Below are 21,110 nucleotides of genomic sequence, written 5' to 3' on the forward strand. Positions count from 1 at the left end.
TCTGTTTCTTCTGTTTACTCCAAATCATGAAGAAACTAGGATTTCTCATCCACTTGCGGCTAGAACCAGCCTTGGCGCTCCTTCGCACCCCGCTCCTCCCCACTCCACCCCCTTCACCTCAAGTCCCGCTTCCCAGGCCCCGCCCCATACGCCGTTTGCAGCGCCGAAAGGGGAATCAGAAGTGTGCTTCTGCGCATGCGCGAGTCGACAGCCATGTCACCCTATGCCTCCGTCCGCGTCTGAGGAACATTTTTGCCTCCGTCCGCTTCTTGTCCTGCCCTGCCCTGCCCCGCCCCGCCCCGCCTGCCCCGGGTCGGGTCCGCGGGAGACGAAGGGCTCGGCTTGGGGATCGGCGGTCTAAGGGCTGCCTCCCCGCCACTCCCTGCCCGGACCCCGCGCCCGGGGCCTCCCGCCGCCGCGGCGCCGCCTCAGAGAGCCCGGGTCAGCTGCCCTTGCGGCCGCGGCTGGTCCCAAACTCACTGAATCGGGAACTCTGGTGTGGGTTCAGAAATCGGGGTGATTCTGATGCAGGCGAGAGTTGGAGAACCAATGTCGTAGTTCATCAGCCTCCGAAAGCATCCTTTGCTCTCTTTCCAGAAAGGAAGAGCACCTCTGCCATTCGGATCTCAAGGACAAGCGCCTCAGCCTCGTTCTCTGTGAGCTGATCTGTGGATCAGGGCGTGTCGGGTGAGCATGGGGTGACATTTGCCTCGGCTCGGTCCCCTCCTGTCCCCTCTTTATGCATTAGGCAGTGTTTGGGCCAGGCGCCGTGGTTCACGCCTGTAATCCCAGCACTTTGGGCGGCCGAGGTGGGTGGATCGCTTGAGCCCAGGACTTTGAGGCTAGCCTGGGCAACATAGCAAGATCCTGTCTCTACAAAAAAAAAAAGTAAAATAAAACGTGCACTCCTGTGTTCCCAGCTACTCGGGAGGCAGAGGTTGCAGTGAGCTGAGATCGCATCACTGCACTCCAGCCTGGGCAACAGAGCGAGACCCTGTTTCAAAAAAACAAAAAGATAGTATTTGGTCTCTGGATATTATACTTTGCCTGTGGACATCAGTTTGATACATTATATTCAGGTGAAAGTGAACTGATGCATTTTGTCATTAATGATGCATTTGAATCATTTATAGATAGGTTAAATTTCACACAGAAAATTTGGTCATCTGTCAGTTTCAATCTTTTCCCTTTTTATTCCTTGCAGTTTCCATTTCTTTTCATTTCTTTACTGCACTTGCCAGGACTTCCAGTACAATGTCCGACAGAATAGCATGTAATTTACATCCTTGTCTTGTTTCTGATTCTAGAGGGAATTATTCTATCATTTCACCATTAAATAGGATGTTTGCTGTAGGTGTTTGTAGGTTTTTTTTCCTTTCTTTATTCCTATTTCTTTTTAGAAAATAGGAGTCTTGCTCTGTTGCCTGGGAAGGTCTTGAACTCATGGGCTCTCCGCCTCCCAAAGTGCTGGAATTACAGGCATGAGCCACTGCACCCGGCCTGACCATGTTTTAAACCGCTGATTTTTTTTTTCTTTGATTACTGGGTGTAATTAGGTTTTGGATCATTGCTGGAAAGTTGTACTACTTTCTAGAAATTCATTAATTACCTGTGCATCTTCGTATTTATTCCTTATTTTTTTCTGTATTCTCCTTATATCTGTAATTATGATTCATTCTTGTTCATAATTTTTGTTGTTGTTGTTGTTTATGCCCTGTTGCTCTTAAAATTGCTGAGTTTGAGGCCGGGCGCGGTGGCTCACGCTTGTAATCCCAGCACTTTGGGAGGCCGAGGCGGGCGGATCACGAGGTCAGGAGATCGAGACCACGGTGAAACCCCTTCTCTACTAAAAATACAAAAAAATTAGCCGGGCGTGGTGGCGGGCGCCTGTAGTCCCAGCTACTCGGAGAGGCTGAGGCAGGAGAATGGCGTGAACCCGGGAGGCGGAGCTTGCAGTGAGCCGAGATTGCGCCACTGCACTCCAGCCTGGGCGACAGAGCGAGACTCCGTCTCAAAAAAAAAAAAAAAAAAAAATTGCTGAGTTTGTTGCCGGCTGCGGTGGTGCACATCTGTAGTCCCAGCTGGTGGGAAGCTAAGGCAGATGGATCGCTTGAGCCTAGGAAATGAGATCAACCTGGGAACATAAAGAGAGTCTGTCTTAAACAATAAATTAAATAAAAAAAATTTTTAAAAAGCTGAGTTTGTCAGTTTCATTAGTTTTTCTTTTTGCAAAGGATGTTTTTTTAGCTTTTCTGATTCTGTTTACTATGTTTTAAAAAATATTATTTTCTATTTTCTTTCTAAACTTTTATGCTGGTCTTTATTCAACTTTATATATCAATAGTCTAGCCTATTAATACCGATTTTTTTTTTTTTTTTTGAGACGGATTCTCGCTCTGTCTCCCAGGCTGGAGTGCAGTGGCGCGATCTCGGCTCACTGCAATCTCTGCCTTCTGGGTTCAAACAATTCTCTGCCTCAGCCTCCCAAGTAGTGGGGATTACAGGCACCTGCCACCATGCCCAGCTAATTTTTTTGTATTTTTAGTAGAGATGGGTTTCACCATCTTGGCCAGGCTAGTCTTGAACTCCTGACCTTGTGATCCACCCACCTTGGCCTCCCAAAGTGCTGGGATTACAGGTGTGAGCCACTGTGCCTGGCCAGTACTGATTTTTTTTCCTCTGGGAGTTGATAATGCTTATAAATATATAATAGATAGACTAAACCCTCTGAAATTCCAGTGTGATCTGAAACAGTTATTTTAATTTTCTGCTTCTACCCTGCCACATTACTTGTCCTGACTTGCTAAAGATAAATATGTTACGTGTCTCCTTATCCCTATAATGTGCTACATTTTTTATATAGCATGTATCTCTACCTGATGTATTTTGTTAACTTAGTGTCTTACCCCAAAATATTATAACATTCATTTGCTTCAGGATTTTTCTTTTTTATTTTTCTGTGCCTTATTCCTTGTGACTTCATGTGGTAGGGTCAGGATAAATGTCATCTAAATAAATATGAAATGAGGTAAGGGCTATAAGGGAAGCATTGTTGCCCAAGACATAGGCCTTAGGAGAAGGAGCTCAAAGATAGCATATTTGATTATTTATTTATTTTATTTATTTTGAGACAGAGTCTGGCTCTGTTGCTCAGGCTGGAGTGCAGTGGTGTGATTTCGGCTTACTGCAACCTCCGCCTCCTGAGTTCACACAATTCTCCTGCCTCAGCCTCCTGAGTAGCTGGGACTACAGCTGTGCACCACCATGTCTGGCGAATTTTTGTAGTTTTAGCAGAGACAGGGGTTCGCCATTTTGGCCAGGCTGGTCTTGAACTCCTGACCTCATGTGATCCCCCAACCTTGGTCTCCCAAAGTGCTGGGATTACAAGCATGAGCTACCACACCCAGCATATTTTATTAGAATGCTTCATTTGTTCACTCTCTGTAGTGCCCAATAGGGTTCTAGGCTAAATCCTGGTAAAACTAGGGAATAAGGGGCTTAAAAACAATTAAAATTTAAGGTATGTGTTCAAAATGTACTCACTGGGTGTTTGGGTTTTGAAGACAAATAGGCCTGCATTCGTACCCTGCCTCAGCAGCTGTCTAATTGGGTAATATTGAACATGTGGTTAATTGACTCATTCTAAGATAACCCTAAACTGGTTGTAATAATATTTGATTTGCAGAGCTTCTGTGAGAAATATTCTAAAATGTGGCCATTTCTTTGCAAAGTCATTCTCACATCAGGGTTGTCCAGATGGCATATATTGTTACTAATACAGCCAAGAATGTTACAGTTTTTTATTGGCTTTTAAAAATGCTACTTGTTCCATTCTAGTGGAAGTAACTGTTAACATGTCCTTGTTTGAAATTTGTGAAACAGCACTGCAGATACCACATCAGGGCTGACACAGGTCAAGTTTTTTTTTTTTTTTTTTTTGAGATGGAGTCTCGCTCTGTCTCCCAGGCTGGAGTACAGTGGCGTGATTTCGGCTTGCTGTGACCTCCGTCTGCTGTGACCTCTGCCTCCTGGGTTCAAGCGATTCTCCTGCCTCAGCCTCCTGAGTAGCTGGGATTACAGGCGTGCGCCACCATGCCGGCTAATTTTTGTATTGTTAGTAAAGGAGGGGTTTCACCATATTGGTTAGGCTGGTTTTGAACTCCTGACCTCGTGACCCACCCACCTTGGCCTCCCAAAGTGCTGGGATTACAGGCGTGAGTCACTGCGCTTGGCCAAGTATTCTTATTCTGCTACTACTGTACTGTGCAGGCAAATTTAGCATGTGTATCACAGCATAGCGGCCTTCTCTGCCTCCTGCATATGGAATTCAATAGGCTGATGCGCGGCCAGGCGCGGAGGCTTACGCCTGTAATCCCAGCAGTTTGGGAGGCCAAGGCAGGCGGATCACGAGGTCAGGAGATTGGTACCATCCTGGCTAACACGGTGAAACCTCGTCTCTACTAAAAACACAAAAAAATTAGCCAGGCAGGGTGGTGTGCACCCGTAATCCCAGCTACTCGGGAGGCTGAGGCAGGAGAATGGCATGAACCCGGGAGGTGGAGGTTGCAGTGAGCTGAGATCACACCACTGCACTCCAGCCTGGGTGACAGAGCAAGACTCTGTCTCAAAAAAAAAAAAAAAAAAAAAAAAAATAGGCTGATGCTCTTTCTCAGGTTTTGGGGAACCCTGCAGCTCATGGGGGCAGGGGCAGTGGTCTAGGGCTGAGCAGCAAAGCCTTTTAGCCAGCCAAGGGGTGCAGAAGTAAGAAATATTAGGAGTGGAACTCCCAGAAGCCTGGCATATAAATCAGTGCTTTCTTGAATTTGAGACGGGGAGTGTTTATTGTTGTGGAAGATACTCCCTGATACATTTTATACTTTTTGTTATCATGGGCAAATTGACAGCCAGACTTTTCTAGTCTTCAGTTAACTTACAAAATAGCACTCTTAACCTCTTCTTTATGATCAACAAGGACCAGAGCGCTGTTTTGTATCTCTAGGGGGACATAAGGTTGTTCCACTTTCCCACAAGAGCAGGGTATATTTGCCTGGGTGTCTTGGGTGTGTGTGTGTGTGTGTGTGTGGGTGTGTGTGTGTGTGTGTTGAGGGGATTGTTACTTATAATTGATGGGCTGCAACATCCAGGCTCATGAGTGTGGGAATTTTGGGGAGGTCTGGATTCTCACGTCATCTTTTTAAATTCTAACTTCTCAATATCTTGCTTTTCTTCATGAAGGGGACATGGAGGAAGAAAGAAAAACTGCCGAATTACAGAAAAATAGGATACGGGTAAGTAAAAGGTAATAATTGTCCAAAAGAATATTTCCATTGCACCAGGTCTCCCTCAGTGTTTTAGAGCACAAGCCAGCAATCTCTTTCTGTATTGGACCACATAGTATTTTAGGCACTGAAGACCGTAGTGTTTCTTTTTTTTTTTTTGAGACAGAGTCTTGCTCTGTCACCAGGCTGGAGTGCAGTGGCACCATCTTGGCTCACTGTAGCCTCTGACTCCCTGGTTCAACCGATTCTCCTGCCTCAGCCTCCCGAGTGGCTGGGACTACAAGCATGCACCACCACGCCCGGCTAACTTTGTATTTTTAGTAGAGATGGGGTTTCACCATGTTGGCCAGGATGGTCTCGATCTCCTGACTTCGTGATCTGCCCACCTCGGCCTCCCAAAGTGCTGGGATTACAGGCATGAGCCACCGCACCCGGTGGGCCGTAGTATTTCTATTGCAATTCAGCTCTGCCATTTTGGTGCAAAAGCAGCCATAGACAATACATAAACACATTTTATTCTGTTCCAATAAAACTGTATTTATGCATTCAAGTGGCAGCTTGGATATAGTCCATGTGCCATAGTTTGCTAACCACTGGCCTAGAATCCAAGGAAGTATCACCAGCTGTGGGCCTGGCTTCAAAATTGTGCATATGCAGGCTCCTGGGCCTCTCAGTTTTGTGAGAGGGGGAAAAAATTGAAAGGCTTCTTTTCTCTTGGTGTATTTTTATTCATTAAAATCCCATCTAGATTTGACCCTGTGTTTAATGTAGTGATTGCTATGGTGGGAATAAAGTATCAGGTGAAGTTATTTCCGTAATAAGGAATCGATGATGTCAGTGTGGAAATTATTTCATTTCCAGAGCATTTCTCTCATTTCTTCAATATGTTCTGGACTTTTCTAGGCCATCATAAGACTGGCATTGGTCACCATCTATGATATTGTGAATACATATTTGGGGCTGGGCGCGGTGGCTCACGCGTGTAATCCCAGCACTTTGGGAGGCCGAGGTGGGCGGACTGCCTGAGGTCAGGAGTTCGAGACGAGTCTGGCCAACATGGTGAAATGCTGTCTCTACTAAAAATACAAAAAAAAGTAGCCGGGCATGGTGGCACGTGCTTGTAATCCCAGCTACTCGGGAGGCTGAGGCAGGGGAACTGCTTGAACCAGGGAGGTGGAGGTTGCAATGAGCCGAGATCATGCCACTGCACTGCAGCCTGGGTGACAGAGCAAGACTCCATCTCAAAAAAAAAACAAACCATTTGGTTTTCATCCTATTTCCTAGCACAGAGTTCCTAAAAACCCTTGTAATCTCTGGAGAATAAGAGGGTCTTTTGTGTGCTCATGAGATGGTTGGTGTCTGAAAGCCCTTAGAGAGCCTCAGAATGGGGGCTGGTTCAGAAAGACCCAGGCAAGATCAGAGGATTGGGACTTAAATCAGCCATGCCTGTGATGGAGCCTCCTTAAAAACCCAAAGGACTGGCTTGAGGAGCTCATGGATAGCTGGATGTGTGGTGGTTCCTGGAGGGTGGCATGCCAGGAGAAGGCATGGAATCTCTGCACCCCTTCCCAGCATACCTTGGCCTGTCCGTCTCTTCATCTGGCTATTTTATCTGTGTACTTTATAATGACCTCGGTGATAAACCAATAAACATGTTTCCCCGAGTTCTGTGAGGAGCCCTGATTTTAGCCAGTCAGAAGTATAACTGACAGCCTTTTAACTTGGGATTGGCATCTGAAGTGGGAGGCAGTTTAGTGGGACCTCCTGTGGAATCTCCAACCTGTGGAATCTCCAGGTAGATAGTATCAGAAGCAAATTGTAGGATACCCAGCTGGTGTCCACTGGGGAATTGCTTGGTGTTTGTGGAAAATATCCCCCACACATCTGGTGTCAGAAGTGTTCTGTACAGTATTGAGTGACTATGTAAGAGGGTAGGAAAAACAGTTTGTTTTTTCCTAGCTCATTGGCATCAGATTGTGGGGAGATACATTTAATTTTTTTTTTTTTTTTTTTTTTTTTTTTTTTGGTCCAGGCTAGAGTGCAGTGGCATGGTCATGCTCACTGCAGCCTCAACCTCACGGCTCAAGCAATCCTCCCACCCACCTCAGCCTCCGGAGTAGCTGCCACCATAGGCACAAGTCACCACACCTAGCTATTTTTAAAAAAATTTTGATAGAGACTGATTCTCACTATGTTCTGTTGCCTAGGCTGGTCTTGAACTCCTGGGCTCAAGTAGTCCTCCTGCTTTGGCCGCCCAAAGTGCTGGGATTACAGGCTTGACCCAATTTGCCTGGCAACTTAGTGTTTTAGAAGTATTAAATCTATAACCCAGGATTTGATCAGTGATGAATTATGTGTGGATAGAAAGAGAGAGAGATTTGTTGACTGAGCCCTAGAGTAGATGCTGGGATCTTCTGAACTTCCTGTGAATTGACTCTGATTTCCTCGATGTTGTCAGCCTCATCTGTCCTCTTGTACACATTGGAGGAATTGTACTTTTCTGAACAGAATTTGTGGTATGTTTTAGGATTCAGTAGTCTTTGAGGATGTGGCTGTGGACTTTACTCAGGAGGAATGGGCTTTGCTGGATCTTGCTCAGAGGAACCTCTACAGAGATGTGATGCTGGAAAACTTCCAGAACCTGGCCTCACTAGGTAAGAATGGCAAGATTCTTTCATGTAGTTGTTTAGAAAGTTATTTTATCTCACTAAATTGACTTTATTCTAGGATTTGGGCTGAGGAATGGGAAGACATTGGTAAGTAAGACAGATATGGTCACTGACCCCAAGGAACTTAACAGTCTAGTGGCTTTGCTATGAAAATAAACACCTGGGCCGGGCGCGGTGCTCATGCCTGTAATCCCAGCACTTTGAGAGGCTAAGGCGGGTGGATCACCTGAGGTCAGGAGTTCGAGACCAGCCTGACCAACATGGAGAAACCCCGTCTCTACTAAAAATACAAAATTAGCCAGGCGTGGTGGCGCATGCCTATAATCCCAGCTACTTGGGAGGCTGAGGCAGGAGAATCGCTTGAACCCAGGAGGTGGAGGTTGCGGTGAGCCAAGATCGCTCCATTGCACTCCAGCCTGGGCAACAAGAGTGAAACTCCATCTCAAAAAAAAAGAAAGAAAGAAAATAAACATCTGTATATTGAATTGATGCTTTTTTTCGTGGTTGAAAGCCTTGAGGTTTATTAAGTATTGAAAGTGTGGGTATAAACCTCAGCAATCACTATAGGACACAGGGAGGAGGTTTGTAGTTTGGACATTTTGAGGATTTTACTGCTGTCTATGTCCTTTACCCAAAGACTACCAGAACACACCTATAGTTAAACAAGCTGGGTTTATTTTGCAGCGCAGCAAGCAAGAATACATGCCTCTTACATGTCCTAGTAAGAGGGTATTAGAAAATACCTATTATAGGATTTGTGCTTCAGTTGAGTGATTTGGGGATGGGTCTATGGAAGCAGGCTGTATTAGTTTCCTAGACCTTCTGTAACAGAGTATCACACACTGGTGGCTAAAAACAATGGAAATTTTTTCCTTCACAGCATTTCTGGAGGCTGGGTATCTGAAATCAAGGGATCAGCAGGGCCATGTTCTCTCTGAAGGCTCTGGGGGAAAGACTCCCTTTTCTCTTCCTGGCTTCTGGTGATTGCTGGCAATCATTGGCATTCCTTGACTTATAGATGCATCATTCCATTCTCTGCCTTCATCTTCTTCCCTGTGTGTCTAAGTCTCTTTCTCCTTATAAGGACACCAGTCATTGGATTTGGGGCCCATCCTAATCCAGTATAACCTTGTCTTAACTTGATTATATCTGTAAAGACCCTATTTCCAAATAAGGCAACATTCTGAGGTTCTGGGTGGACTTCTCTTTTATTTTTTTTGTATGCTTTATTATTATTTTTAGAGCAATTTTAGGTTCACAGCTGAATTGAGTGGAAGGTACAGAGGTTTCCCATATAACCTCTGGCTTCCCACATGCATAGCTTCCTCTAATAACAACATCCCCCACCAGAGTGGTAAATTTGTTATAACTGATGAAGCTACACTGACACATCATCATTGCCCAGAGGCCATCATTTACATTAGGGTTCACTTTTGGTATTGTACATTCTCTGGGTTTGGAAGAATATATAATGACATGTATCCACCATTATAATATCATACAGAATAGTTTCGCTGCTATAAAAATCCTGTGTGCTCTGTCAATTCATCCCTCCTTCCCTCCCTCTTAAGTCTTGGCAACCACTGATCTTACTGTTTCCAAAATGATGTTGCCTTCTGCAAAATGTCATATAGTTGGAATCATGCAGTATGTAGCCTTTTCAGATTGGCTTCTTTCACTTAGCAATATACATTTAAGATTCCTCCATGTCTTTTCATAGCTTGAGAGCTCATTTCTTTGTACCGCTGACTAATATTCTATTGTCTGGATGTACCACAGTTTATCCATTCACCTACTGAAGGACTTCTTGGTTGCTTACATGTTTTGGCAGTTACAAATAAGGCTACTATGAACATTGGTGTGCAGGTTTTCATGTGGACTTAAGTTTTCAACTCCTTTGGGTAAAAGGAGTGCAATTCAGTTGCCGGATTTTATGGTAAGAGGACGTTTAATTTTATAAGAAACTGCCGGCCGGGTGTGGTGGCTCACACCTGTAATCCTAGCACTTAGGGAGGCCGAGGCGGGTGGATCACGAGGTCAGGAGATCGAGACCATCCTGGCTAACAGGATGAGACTCCATCTGTACTAAAAATACAAAAAATTAGCCGGGCGTGTTGGCGGGCACCTGTAGTCCCAGCTACTCGGGAGGCTGAGGCAGGAGAATGGTGTGAACCCGGGAGGCAGAGCTTGCAGTGAGCTGAGATCACACCACTGCACTCCAGCCTGGGCGACGGAGCAAGCATTCCAGCCAGCAATGAATGAGAGTTCCTGTTGCTCCTCATCCTCACCAGCATTGTTGTGAATGTTCAGGATTTTGGCCATTCTAACAGGTGTGTAGTGGTGCCTTGTTTTAATTTGCATTTCTCTGATGACTTACGATGTTGAGCATCTTTTCATATGCTTATTTGCCATCTGTATACGTTCTTTGGTGAGGTGTCTATAAAGGTCTTTGGCTCATTTTTTTGTCTTTTTTTTTTTTTAAACATTGTTGAGTTTTAAGAGTTCTTTGAATATTTTGTTTTTTTTTTTTCTGTATGATATCTGCTACAGTCTTTGTATATTTTTAATAACAGTTCCTTCTCAGATATGTTTTTTGCAAATATTTTCTCCCAGGCTGCGGCTTATCTTTCCATTCTCTTGACATTGTCTTTCAGAGGGCAGAAATTTTTAATGTTAATGAAGTTCAATTATTGATTCTTTGTTTTATGGATCATGCTTTAGCATTATTATCTAAAATATCATTGCCAGGGTGTGGGGGGCATGCGCTGGTAGTCCCAGTTACTTGGGAGGTGGAGGCTGGAGGATCACTTGAGTCCAGGAGTTTGAGGCTGCAGTGACCTATGATCACACCACTACTACAGCCTGGGTTATAAAGTGAGACCCTGTCTCTTAAAAAAAAAATTAAAAATGTCAGGCCGGGCGTGGTGGCTGGGATGACAGGCATGAGCCACCGCACCCAACCTGCCACCTCCCCTTTTTTTAAAAAAACAATAAATAAATTTGACATTTTGTTGCAGTTAAACTCACAGTTGGCCATTTTTGGAATATCAGAAGACTAAAGTTTTGTTTCTGTTTCATGGAAATGTTAGTGATTCTTCATTATTTTCCCTCGTGATATGCCTTTCTGCTCGTGCAGGGTATCCGCTACACACACCCCATCTGATCTCACAGTGGGAACAAGAGGAGGACCTGCAGACAGTGAAGAGAGAACTTATCCAGGGCATCTTTATGAGAGAGCACCAGGAAGGCAAGAACCCTTGGGAGAAACTGTTTTGGTTGGGGGAAAAAATCAACTTAAAGTAAAATACAAAAACAAACTTTGTTTTATATGAGGAAGCTTATCTTCCACAGATATCTCAGATGACTATTTTGACTTTTTATCAGTCGTCTCACATTTTCCTTGTTCTTGGCAAAGACCTTCCACGTTTCCTCTTTGTAAGTTAGCATTTGGTCATGTGCATTTTATCCAATTTCTGTTTTGTCCTCCTAATACTATATTAGTTATGTTAGTTTGAATCTTCATAGAATTATTTCTTAGTTAATTGCTTACCATTTTGACCCTTGCGCCTATTAATACCAAAGTCCTGAAATAGTCACTCTGCTAAAAGTCCTTTGCTCACAGAAGCTTTCACTTTTTTTTGTTTCAGGTTTTGAGACTCAACTTAAAACTAATGAGTCAGTTGCTTCACAAGATACTTGTGGAGAAAAAATATCCAATGAACAGAAAATAGTAAGATTCAAAAGGAATGATTCCTGGTTCTCCAGTTTACATGAAAACCAGGAGTCCTGTGGTATTGATTATCAGAACAAAAGCCATGAGACACATTTGAGGTGAGTGCCATTCGTGAGAAAGAGAAACTGCCTCAGGAGAGAATCTTAAAATTAAAGTCATGAAATTTAAGAAATATGTATATATAAATAAGCCTAGATCAAAGACTGTGGTTTGAGAAAGAATTTTCATGAGTTAGTTTTTTCCACAAATGAGAGCAAGATTTTGAATGTTTGACACATACTTCAGTTGTAAACAATTATCAGAAAAATCCCGTGAGTCAATAACTCGGTGACAGTATTAGCTATGGTAGAGCCCTCTGTGAAAACTTTCAGCTTATAACTTGACAGAAGGGCAGAAAACATACACATTCACTGAAATTGGTAGAAATTTATTACTAATAATGTGTCTTTTATTTTTAAAAGAAATCATATGGTAGAGAACATCTATGAATGTTGTGAAGAAAATCAAGGTGGACAGACTTTCAGCCAAGTTCCAAATCTTGATTCACTCAAGAGAAATACTGAAGTTAAATCCTATGAATGCCACGAATGTGGAAAGGCCTTCGTGGATCATTCATCCCTTAAGAATCACATCAGGTCTCATACTGGAAGCAAACCCTATCAGTGCAAGGAATGTGGGAAGGCCTTCCATTTTCTTGCTTGTTTCAAGAAGCATATGAAAACCCCCACTGAAGAGAAGCCCTATGAATGTAAGGAATGTACCAAAGCCTTCAGCTGTTCCTCATTCTTTAGGGCACATATGAAGATTCACATCGGAAAGACGAACTATGAATGTAAAGAATGTGGGAAAGGTTTTAGTTGTTCCTCATCGCTCACAGAACACAAAAGAATTCATAGTGGAGATAAGCCTTATGAATGTAAGGAATGTGGGAAGGCCTTCAGTTGTTCCTCCTCACTCTCCAAACACAAAAGAATTCACAGTGGAGATAAGCCATATGAGTGTAAGGAATGTGGGAAGGCCTTTAGCTCTTCCTCTCACCTTATAATACATATAAGAATTCACACTGGAGAGAAGCCTTATGAATGTAAAGAGTGTGGGAAGGCCTTCAGTGAGTCCTCAAAACTCACTGTACATGTGAGGACACATACTGGAGAGAAACCCTATAAATGTAAGGAATGTGGGAAAGCCTACAATTGTCCCTCCTCCTTAAGTATCCATATGAGAAAACACACTGGAGAAAAACCGTATGAATGTCTGGAATGTGGAAAGGCCTTCTACCTTCCCACTTCCCTTAATACACATGTGAAAAATCAAAGTCGAGAGAAACCCTATGAATGTAAGGAATGTGGGAAGGCCTTTAGTTGTCCCTCGTCCTTTAGAGCACATGTGAGAGATCACACTGGAAAGATACAGTATGAATGTAAGGAGTGTGGGAAGACGTTCAGTCGTTCCTCATCCCTCACCGAACACCTAAGAACTCACAGCGGAGAGAAGCCGTATGAATGTAAGGAATGTGGGAAAGCCTTTATTAGTTCCTCCCACCTTACAGTACATATCAGAACTCACACTGGAGAGAAACCCTATGAATGTAAGAAATGTGGGAAAGCCTTTATTTATCCCTCAGCTCTTAGGATCCACATGAGAACGCACACTGGGGAAAAACCCTATGAATGTAAGGAATGCGGGAAAGCATTTCGTCATTCTTCATACCTTACTGTACATGCAAGAATGCACACTGGAGAGAAACCCTTTGAATGTCTGGAATGTGGAAAAGCCTTCAGTTGTCCCTCGTCCTTTCGAAGGCATGTGAGAAGCCACACTGGAGAGAAACCCTATGAATGTAAGGAATGTGGGAAAGCCTTTGTTTGTCCTGCCTACTTTCGAAGGCATGTGAAAACTCACACTAGAGAAAACATATAAATGTAAGGCATATGGGAATGTCTGCAAACCTTCAGATCCTAGGCAACGTGTGAGATCTCATACTGTGGAGACACCCTATGAATGTAAGGAAGTAGGAAATTGTTGCTCATCGTTTTGAAGATTTGAGGACACTTTAGAGAAACCCTGTGTATGTAAAGCATGTGCTGAAGCCTTTATGAACATTGCTTATTATGTATAAGAAAATTCGTACTAGAAATGAAGATCAGTGCCTCATCCTTAAAGTAGACTGCTGGCTCGTTGATTGCCAGTGTTTTCCGATAGGAACATTTAAGGTGATAAATTTACCTTTTCAGCTGTAGACACATACTTTTTAGTATGAGGTGCTTTAATTTTGGTTCTGATGTAAATATGATTTCCATTACAAAATCTTTTGGATCATGGAGGATATGAAATATTTTTTCTGTATAGGCAGGAGTGGTCTTTTTTAAAAAAAGTGGTTTCTAATTAATGTTCATTGTTCTTTAAATGGGTAGTCGTTATAATATTGACACTGGTTTTTGTTGATGTTTTGTTTTTAGTCTACATGGATAATGCAGACTTGCCCACTCAATATTTTTCTTCCTATTCTTTTTTGCTAAGAGATGTTAGAGCTTCTGAGATGATCAATTTTTACTTTTAAAAGCTTTTATTGTCTAGTGAGTAATTTCAGCAGAAATTAATTTAATATACTATTTTTATATTTCGTTCTTTGTCCTTGCTCGTGGCTGGGAATTGGATCCAGTGTTTTGAGTGTCAAAATTGTGTTACATTAACTACATTTCCCAGAATCACTTTTTTCTCCAGTTCTAGGTTGAACTTGTCTAAAATAACAGTTTGTATGAGATTTGGAAGGCATAAGGGAAGAAAAAGCCATTATGCTATGTTTAGTGGGGCCATCAGACAGACAGACGTATAAAGGTCAGGTGACCTCTAGTTTTCAGCTCATTTTTCTGACTGTTGGACTCACTGATCAATATTTGCTCAAAACTGAATGCTACAGCCAGGAGTGATGGTGTATACCTGTGGTCCCAGCTACTCAGGGGGCTGAGGCTGGAGAATCACTTGAGCCCAGGAGTTTGAGGCTGCAGTGAACTATGATCATGCCATTGCACTCCAGCCTGAGTGACAGAGTGAGACCCTTTCTCAAAAACAAAACAAAACGAAATAAAAAACCAAACATTAAATGCTTGCTTGACTTCAGTGTCCTCCAAGGCAGCATCTCTACAGCTATCACCATATACAGCTTCTTGGGTTTTCTAGCAAGCTCTGGCATTGCCATTTTGCTTATGTTGCAGTCTTTCTTACACAGTCCAATCGCATCATGTTGCACTATTCATGGGGAAAGATATTTTTGCAAGTCTCAAAAGCAAGAGCTGTGGAGAGTGGGGGAAGTTACCCTTGGTAATTGAGGTAAGCATCCACAGGGTGTCATGCCGGTTTAATGGAGGAGGATTTATACTTGACACCTTTAAACAGGAAAGATTTTACTGCTTTTTTTTTTTTAATATAAGAAGATGAATTGCTTCAGGTACCTTTAGCTACAGTATTATATTTTCCCTTTAAAAGTATAATCTACTACTATGATATTTTCCCTCCTATTATATTTTCCCTTTAAAAGTATAACTCTACTATTTCCCCTTAATCACTTTTTATTTTATTATACATACGCTAACATGCATGAAGTGTGCTAATCTTCAATGTACAGCTTAATGACATTTCATGTATGTATATGTCCTGGTAAACAGAGAACATTTCCAAGACTTTAGGAAGTTCCTTCATCCTCTTTCTCAGTGATTAATTACTCCACAGGGCAACCACAATTTTAACTCTTACTATAATTGACTTCGTGTGCTTGTTCTTGATTTTCATCTAAATGTTAAAATACAATATGTACAGTTATGTGTTTTGGCTTCTTTTGCTCAACATAATGTGTAGTTTGACTTTTAATCGTTCTTTTGATAGAGGTATGGGCTTATTTATCTTGGTATGTGCTATATGCACAGGAATGAATTTACTGAATCATAGGGTAGACTTTAAGTTTAGTTTTGGTAGGTATTCCAGTTTTAAAAAGATATTGATGCCACCAATAATCCCCAAAACAATGCATGAAAGTTCCAGTTGTTTCACACACCTGTCCAGCACTTTCTGATTATAGTCATCCAGCAGAAAGTGTGCATTTACCTGATGTGTAATGATTTTGAGTACTTTTCAATGTGCTTATTGGCTATTTGGATTTTTTTTTGTGAGGGCACCTGTTGAAATATTTCACCCATTTATGATTTCTTTTCTTTTCTTTTTTTTGAGATGGACTCTTGCGCCCAGGTTGCAGTGTAGTGGCGTGATCTTGCTCACTGTAATCTCCGCTTCCTGGGTTCAAGTGATTCTCCTGTCTCAGCCTCTCGAGTAGCTGGGATTACAGGCATGTGCCACCACACCTGGCTAATTTTTGTATTTTTTAGTAGAGACGGAGTTTCACCATGTTGGCCAGGTTGGTCTTGAATTCCTGACTTCAGGTGATCCACCCACCTCGGCCTCCCAAAGTTCTGGGATTATAGGCGTGAGCCACCGCACCCAGACTTACGGTTCCTTTTTAAAAAAAAAAAATTGAGAGGTTTCCTTCTGGTTACTTGTCCTTTATTGTATGTATGTATATCTATATCTAGGTACACATGCATAGATATGTATAAACCATGTATCATATATTACATATATACATAAAATATGTATATTATATATACATACATTACAGATAACATTTCTGAATCTCTGTCTTGTCTTTTCACTCTTTTTTTTTTTTTTTTTTGAGATGGGTCTCGCTCTGTCGCCCAGGCTGGAGTGCAGTGGCGCGACCTCAGCCCACTGCAAGCTCCACCTCCTGGGTTCACACCATTCTCCTGCCTCAGCCTCCCGAGTAGCTGGGACTACAGGCGCCCGCCACCGCACCCGGCTAATTTTTTGTATTTTTAGTAGAGACGGGGTTTCACCGTCTTAGCCAGGATGGTCTCGATCTCCTGACCTCATGATCCTCCCGTCTCAGCCTCCCAAAGTGCTGGGATTACAGGCGTGAGCCACCGCGCCCGGCCTGTCTTTTCACTCTTTAAAGGGAATTTGTTGGTTTAAATAATTTATTACTAAAAAGTGCTTGGATATAATGAGCTTCAGACATGGCTAAATCCTGGGGCTAAAAAAATGTTATCTAGTTGAATTCTGTCTCCCTGTCTTGGCTGTGCATCCTCCTGCATTAGCATTTCTTCCAAGCAGGTTGTCTCTTCATAGATGGCCCCAGAAACTCTGGCTACTTTCTTCCCAACTTAAAGTCTCAGGGAGAAAAGAGTGATTGTCTTTTTGAACAGTTCCAATATAATGATCAGAATTGAATCTAATTGGCTCTGACTGGCTCACTTGCCCACTGTACTCTAGTTACTGGCCTGGGGAATGTAATACTCTGTTTGTTTAGGGTTAGTGCCCGTGCTTATCCAGAAACTAGGTTAAAGTCAGTACTGACTGAATCATAGAGTCCTGGCAGTTTTGGAGCAGATGCAGAGGGGAGGAGGCAGGAGTGGGCAGGTAGGATCTAAAAGCAATGGTAACATTGTTAGCTGTTAATGCTGGTCTTAGCAGCAAGTGGGAACTGTGAAGTCTGGGAACTCAGACAGGGTTAGGTAGTTCCTAGATAGCATTTTAGAAAGGTCAGGTGTCATCCTTTAACATGTGTTTAGATTGCTAAAGATTGCTGCTTGGCCAGGCACAGTGGCTCACACCTATAATCCCAGCACTTTGGGAGGCTGAGGCGGGCGGATCACCTGAGGTCAGCAGTTTAAGACCAGCCTGGCCGACATGGTGAAACCCTGTCTCTACTAAAACAATTAGCCAGGGGTGGTGGCCTGTGCCTATAATCTCAGCTACTCAGGAGGCTGGGGCAGGAGAATCACTTGAACCTGGGAGGTGGAGGTTGCAGGTAGCCAAGATTGTGCCAGTGCACTCCAGCCTGGGCAACAGAGTGAGACTCCATGTCAAAAAAAAAAAAAAAAAGATTGCTGCTTAATCTTTAATGAGCATAAAGATCAACTTGAGATCTGACACCTGTTTAAGAATTATTTGCCTGGACCAAGATAATGAATCTATTCTCCTATGTTTCCTCCTAGATTCTTTATTGTTTTTTTATGTAGGTCTGTGATCTACTCTGAATAATTTTTTGTAGCGCGTGAGGTAGGATCAAGGTGTGTGTATATAGATTTATCAGAGAGACCATGGTTTCCTCTCCACTGAGGTGATCTCTGCCTCCTGGTTCATTTGTCTTTTCTTGCATCAATACCATACTATGTTAATTTATGTTGCTTTGTAATATTTTTGGAAATCTGGTAGTGAAAGCCTTCCAACTTTTTTATTCTTTAAGATTGCCTTGCCTTCTCTGTTCCCCATGTTTTCTAAATTAATTTTGGAATCTCAGGATTAATGTTCACAAATGAATTTTTGGTACTATGCCTGTAATTGCATTGATTTTATAAAATAACCTGAGGATAATTGACATCTTCACAATATCGAGTTTTCCAGTTGATGAATATGGTATAATTGTCCATTTACCTAGGTTGTCTTTAACTTTTCTCAAGAGTGTTTTATAGTTTTCATTGTAGAAATCTTGATTCATTTAATTTATTTCTAGTATATTTTGCTTTGTATTTTTTATTTGTTTTTCAATGTTTTTGGCTAGTATGTAGAATTGCAATATCTTTTTGTATATTGACTTTATAGCTGGTGAAATTTATAAATTCAATTATTTATTCCAATACTTTGTGGATTTTGGATTTTATATATAAAATCCTGTTAATACCAATAAAAGAAAGTCTTACCTAATGTCTCAACTTTATTTTTTGCTTATTTTTCTTGCCTTATTTCTTTAGAGTAATGAATAGAAATGATGAAAATGATTATCTTTGCCTTGTTTCTGAACTTAGGGAAATGTGTTTAATATTTCATCATTAAGTATGATACTACCTAGAAGTTTTTTATAAATAACCTTTATCAAATTAAGGGCATTGTTTTATTCTTGGATTGTCAAGATTGTTTTGTAAAAATCATGAATGGACATTAGATTTTATCTAGTGCCTTCTCTGCATGTATCAGAGTCTTTAAGAAATCCTTGTCAATCCTGAGAGGTCTGGGAAAAAAAATTCTTAAATCTGTTAATAAGGTGAATTATATATTCCTTGATTTTCATATGGTAAAACAACATCTATTACTGGAATAAACCACACTTGGATATGGTTTCTTAGCCTTTTCATTTTTGCTAGATTAAATGTTACTTTAAAAAAAGTATTTCTGTGTCTATGTTAATGAGAAGGTTGTCCTGTGATTTCTTTTATCATAATATACTTGTCTGTTTTGTATCACGTTTATATTGTCTCATAAAAATTGAAAACTATTCTGAAAGGCGGTATAAAATCACAGCTCACTGCAGCCTTGGCCTCCTGGACTCAGCCTGCTGAATAGCTGTGACTACAGGCACACACCACCATACCCAGCTATTTTTTTTTTGTTGAGACAGGGTTTCACCATGTTGCCCAGGCTAGTCTTGAGCTCCTAGGCTCAAGTGATCTGCCTACCTTGGCCTCTCAAAATACTAGGTTTACAGATGTAAGCCACCATGCCTGGTTGTGACCTTTCTTTCGATAGATCCTTTTTTTCTTTCTCCTTCAGAAGGTGGTTTCATCCCATGGTCCAAGTACCTTGACTTTCACTACCACATTCTAGAAAATTAATGCCCCCATTTCCTCACTCCTTGTATATTCATGCCCTCTGCTATGTGACTTGTTTTGGGCAATGGAACGTTAACCGGTAAAATACGAACAGAGGCTTTAAACATGCTTGTGTAGTTTGGTTTGCTAACTTTAGCACTTCTGGCACTGCTACAGACACAAGAGTAGCTAAATGGCTCAGTGGAGCCCAATGCAGATCAACTCCCAGATTTGTGAGCTAAATAACATACTGATGTTTTTCCTCTGGGATTTTTGTGATCATTTGTTAGGCAGCACATTGGAGCAATAGCTAACTGATACACACATGGGCTACCAACTCCCAAATTCAAATCATGGCTCAGACTCCTCCTCTGAGCTCCAAACATATATTTGCATGGCTGATAATCATCTTCAAAATAACATGCCTCAAATAGAACTTTTCTTTAGCAAGCTACCCTTATCGTACCTGTTCCACCCTTATAAATGACACCGTACTTCCAACTCAAATTTATGACTAGTCCTGGATTGCTTCCTTTCCTTTATGGTGACAGACACCTCATAGTGACTCAAACATTTGTAAAATGAATGAGTACAGTTATCTAAGTGTTCTGCTACTAGGATATATAGGACTCAGTATTCTGGTCAGATCTGTCTTCAAATTCACTATCCACACTAAGTCTTTTGAAATACAATAAGACTTCTAAACCCAGCACCCCACTCTAAGAGGCCCAAAGTACCGAGAGAAGCTTATCTGTTTCTGTTATCTTCCTCAATCATAAAATTTGTGGCTAATATGTAAAAATCTGAAAGGTGTTAAAAAATAAGGAATAAGAACCAGTGTATGTTTAGCTTTGAGCAGATAGATTATCAACATTGGCTATAAATTAAAGCCACTCAGAATCACCAGAAGTGCATATAGGAAGTGATACTAGCATGGCTGGGGTGGAAGCAGGGACTATATCCTTTCTGTGGGATCAGAAACACTTCTTCCACTATCATAAGTTCTTATTTTATCTTTAATTAATTTTTTTTTTAGATGGAGTCTCACTCTGTCTCCAGGCTTGAGTGCAGTGGCGCGAGCTCGGCTCACTGCAACCTCCACCTCCCAGGTTCAAGGGATTCTCCTGTCTCAGCCTCCCGAGTAGCTGGGATTACAGGTGCATGCCACCACACCCAGCTAATTTTTGTATTTTTAGTAGAGACAGGGTTTCACCATGTTGGCCAGGATGGTCTCAATCTCCTAGCCTTGTGATCCACCCGTCTTGGCCTCCCAAAGAGTTATTATTATTAATTATTATTATTTTTGAGACAGAGTCTTGCTCCGTTACCCAGGCTGGAGTGCAGTGGCACGATCTCAGCTCACTACAACTTCTGCCTCCTGGGTTCAAGTGATTCTCCCGCTTCAGCCTCCTGAGTAGCTGGGATTACAGGTGCACACCACACCTGGCTAACTTTTGTGTACTTTCTTTAGTGGAAACGTGGCTGGTAACACAAGGCCATATTCACACAAGTGCATAAAATGGTCAGGAGGTAGAGAAAAAACATTTCTGGGACTCCTTGACATGGGAGCCTCATGTATTCTGGTTCCAAGACCTGGTAATGGAGTCCTAACAGGGGCTATAGTTAGATTGCGAGGATATGGAAATACAATTGTTGATGGGATTATGGTGAATATTTGAAAATTAGTGTTTATCATTATTTTGAGACAGGGTCTCACTCTGTCGCCCAGGCTGGAATGCAGTGGTGAGATTATAGCTCACTGCAGCCTGGAACT

General features: G+C 42.0%; 2 protein-coding genes across 2 annotated transcripts; both read left to right on the forward strand.

Moving 5' to 3' along the window:
• Window positions 1–211: 211 nt before the first annotated feature.
• On the forward strand, window positions 212–11,251 carry LOC100585996 (zinc finger protein 699). Its single transcript, XM_030821777.1, has 4 exons — window positions 212–687; window positions 5,236–5,288; window positions 7,807–7,933; window positions 11,085–11,251. The coding sequence occupies exons 2-4, from the start codon at window positions 5,241–5,243 to the stop codon at window positions 11,249–11,251; spliced, it is 342 nt and encodes a 113-aa protein (XP_030677637.1). The 5' UTR covers window positions 212–687; window positions 5,236–5,240.
• Window positions 11,252–11,604: 353 nt separating this feature from the next.
• Window positions 11,605–15,864, forward strand: ZNF699 (zinc finger protein 699). The gene is made up of 2 exons (XM_030820946.1): window positions 11,605–11,779; window positions 12,143–15,864. Exon 2 carries the CDS (start codon window positions 12,150–12,152, stop codon window positions 13,599–13,601), a length of 1,452 nt encoding a protein of 483 aa, XP_030676806.1. The 5' UTR covers window positions 11,605–11,779; window positions 12,143–12,149; the 3' UTR covers window positions 13,602–15,864.
• The last annotated feature ends 5,246 nt before the right edge of the window (window positions 15,865–21,110 follow it).

This window comes from Nomascus leucogenys, chromosome 10, assembly GCF_006542625.1.
Source record: "Nomascus leucogenys isolate Asia chromosome 10, Asia_NLE_v1, whole genome shotgun sequence".
NCBI classification, from domain to species: domain Eukaryota; kingdom Metazoa; phylum Chordata; class Mammalia; order Primates; family Hylobatidae; genus Nomascus; species Nomascus leucogenys.

Excerpts from the sequence above, each read along its gene's own strand:
- LOC100585996 (XM_030821777.1), top strand. The coding sequence starts at position 5,241 with ATGGAGGAAGAAAGAAAAACTGCCGAATTACAGAAAAATAGGATACGG. Across the intron at positions 5,289-7,806 it reads TACAGAAAAATAGGATACGG|GATTCAGTAGTCTTTGAGGA; the intron begins GTAAGTAAAAGG and ends GGTATGTTTTAG. Across the intron at positions 7,934-11,084 it reads CCAGAACCTGGCCTCACTAG|GGTATCCGCTACACACACCC; the intron begins GTAAGAATGGCA and ends CTGCTCGTGCAG.
- ZNF699 (XM_030820946.1), top strand. The coding sequence starts at position 12,150 with ATGGTAGAGAACATCTATGAATGTTGTGAAGAAAATCAAGGTGGACAG.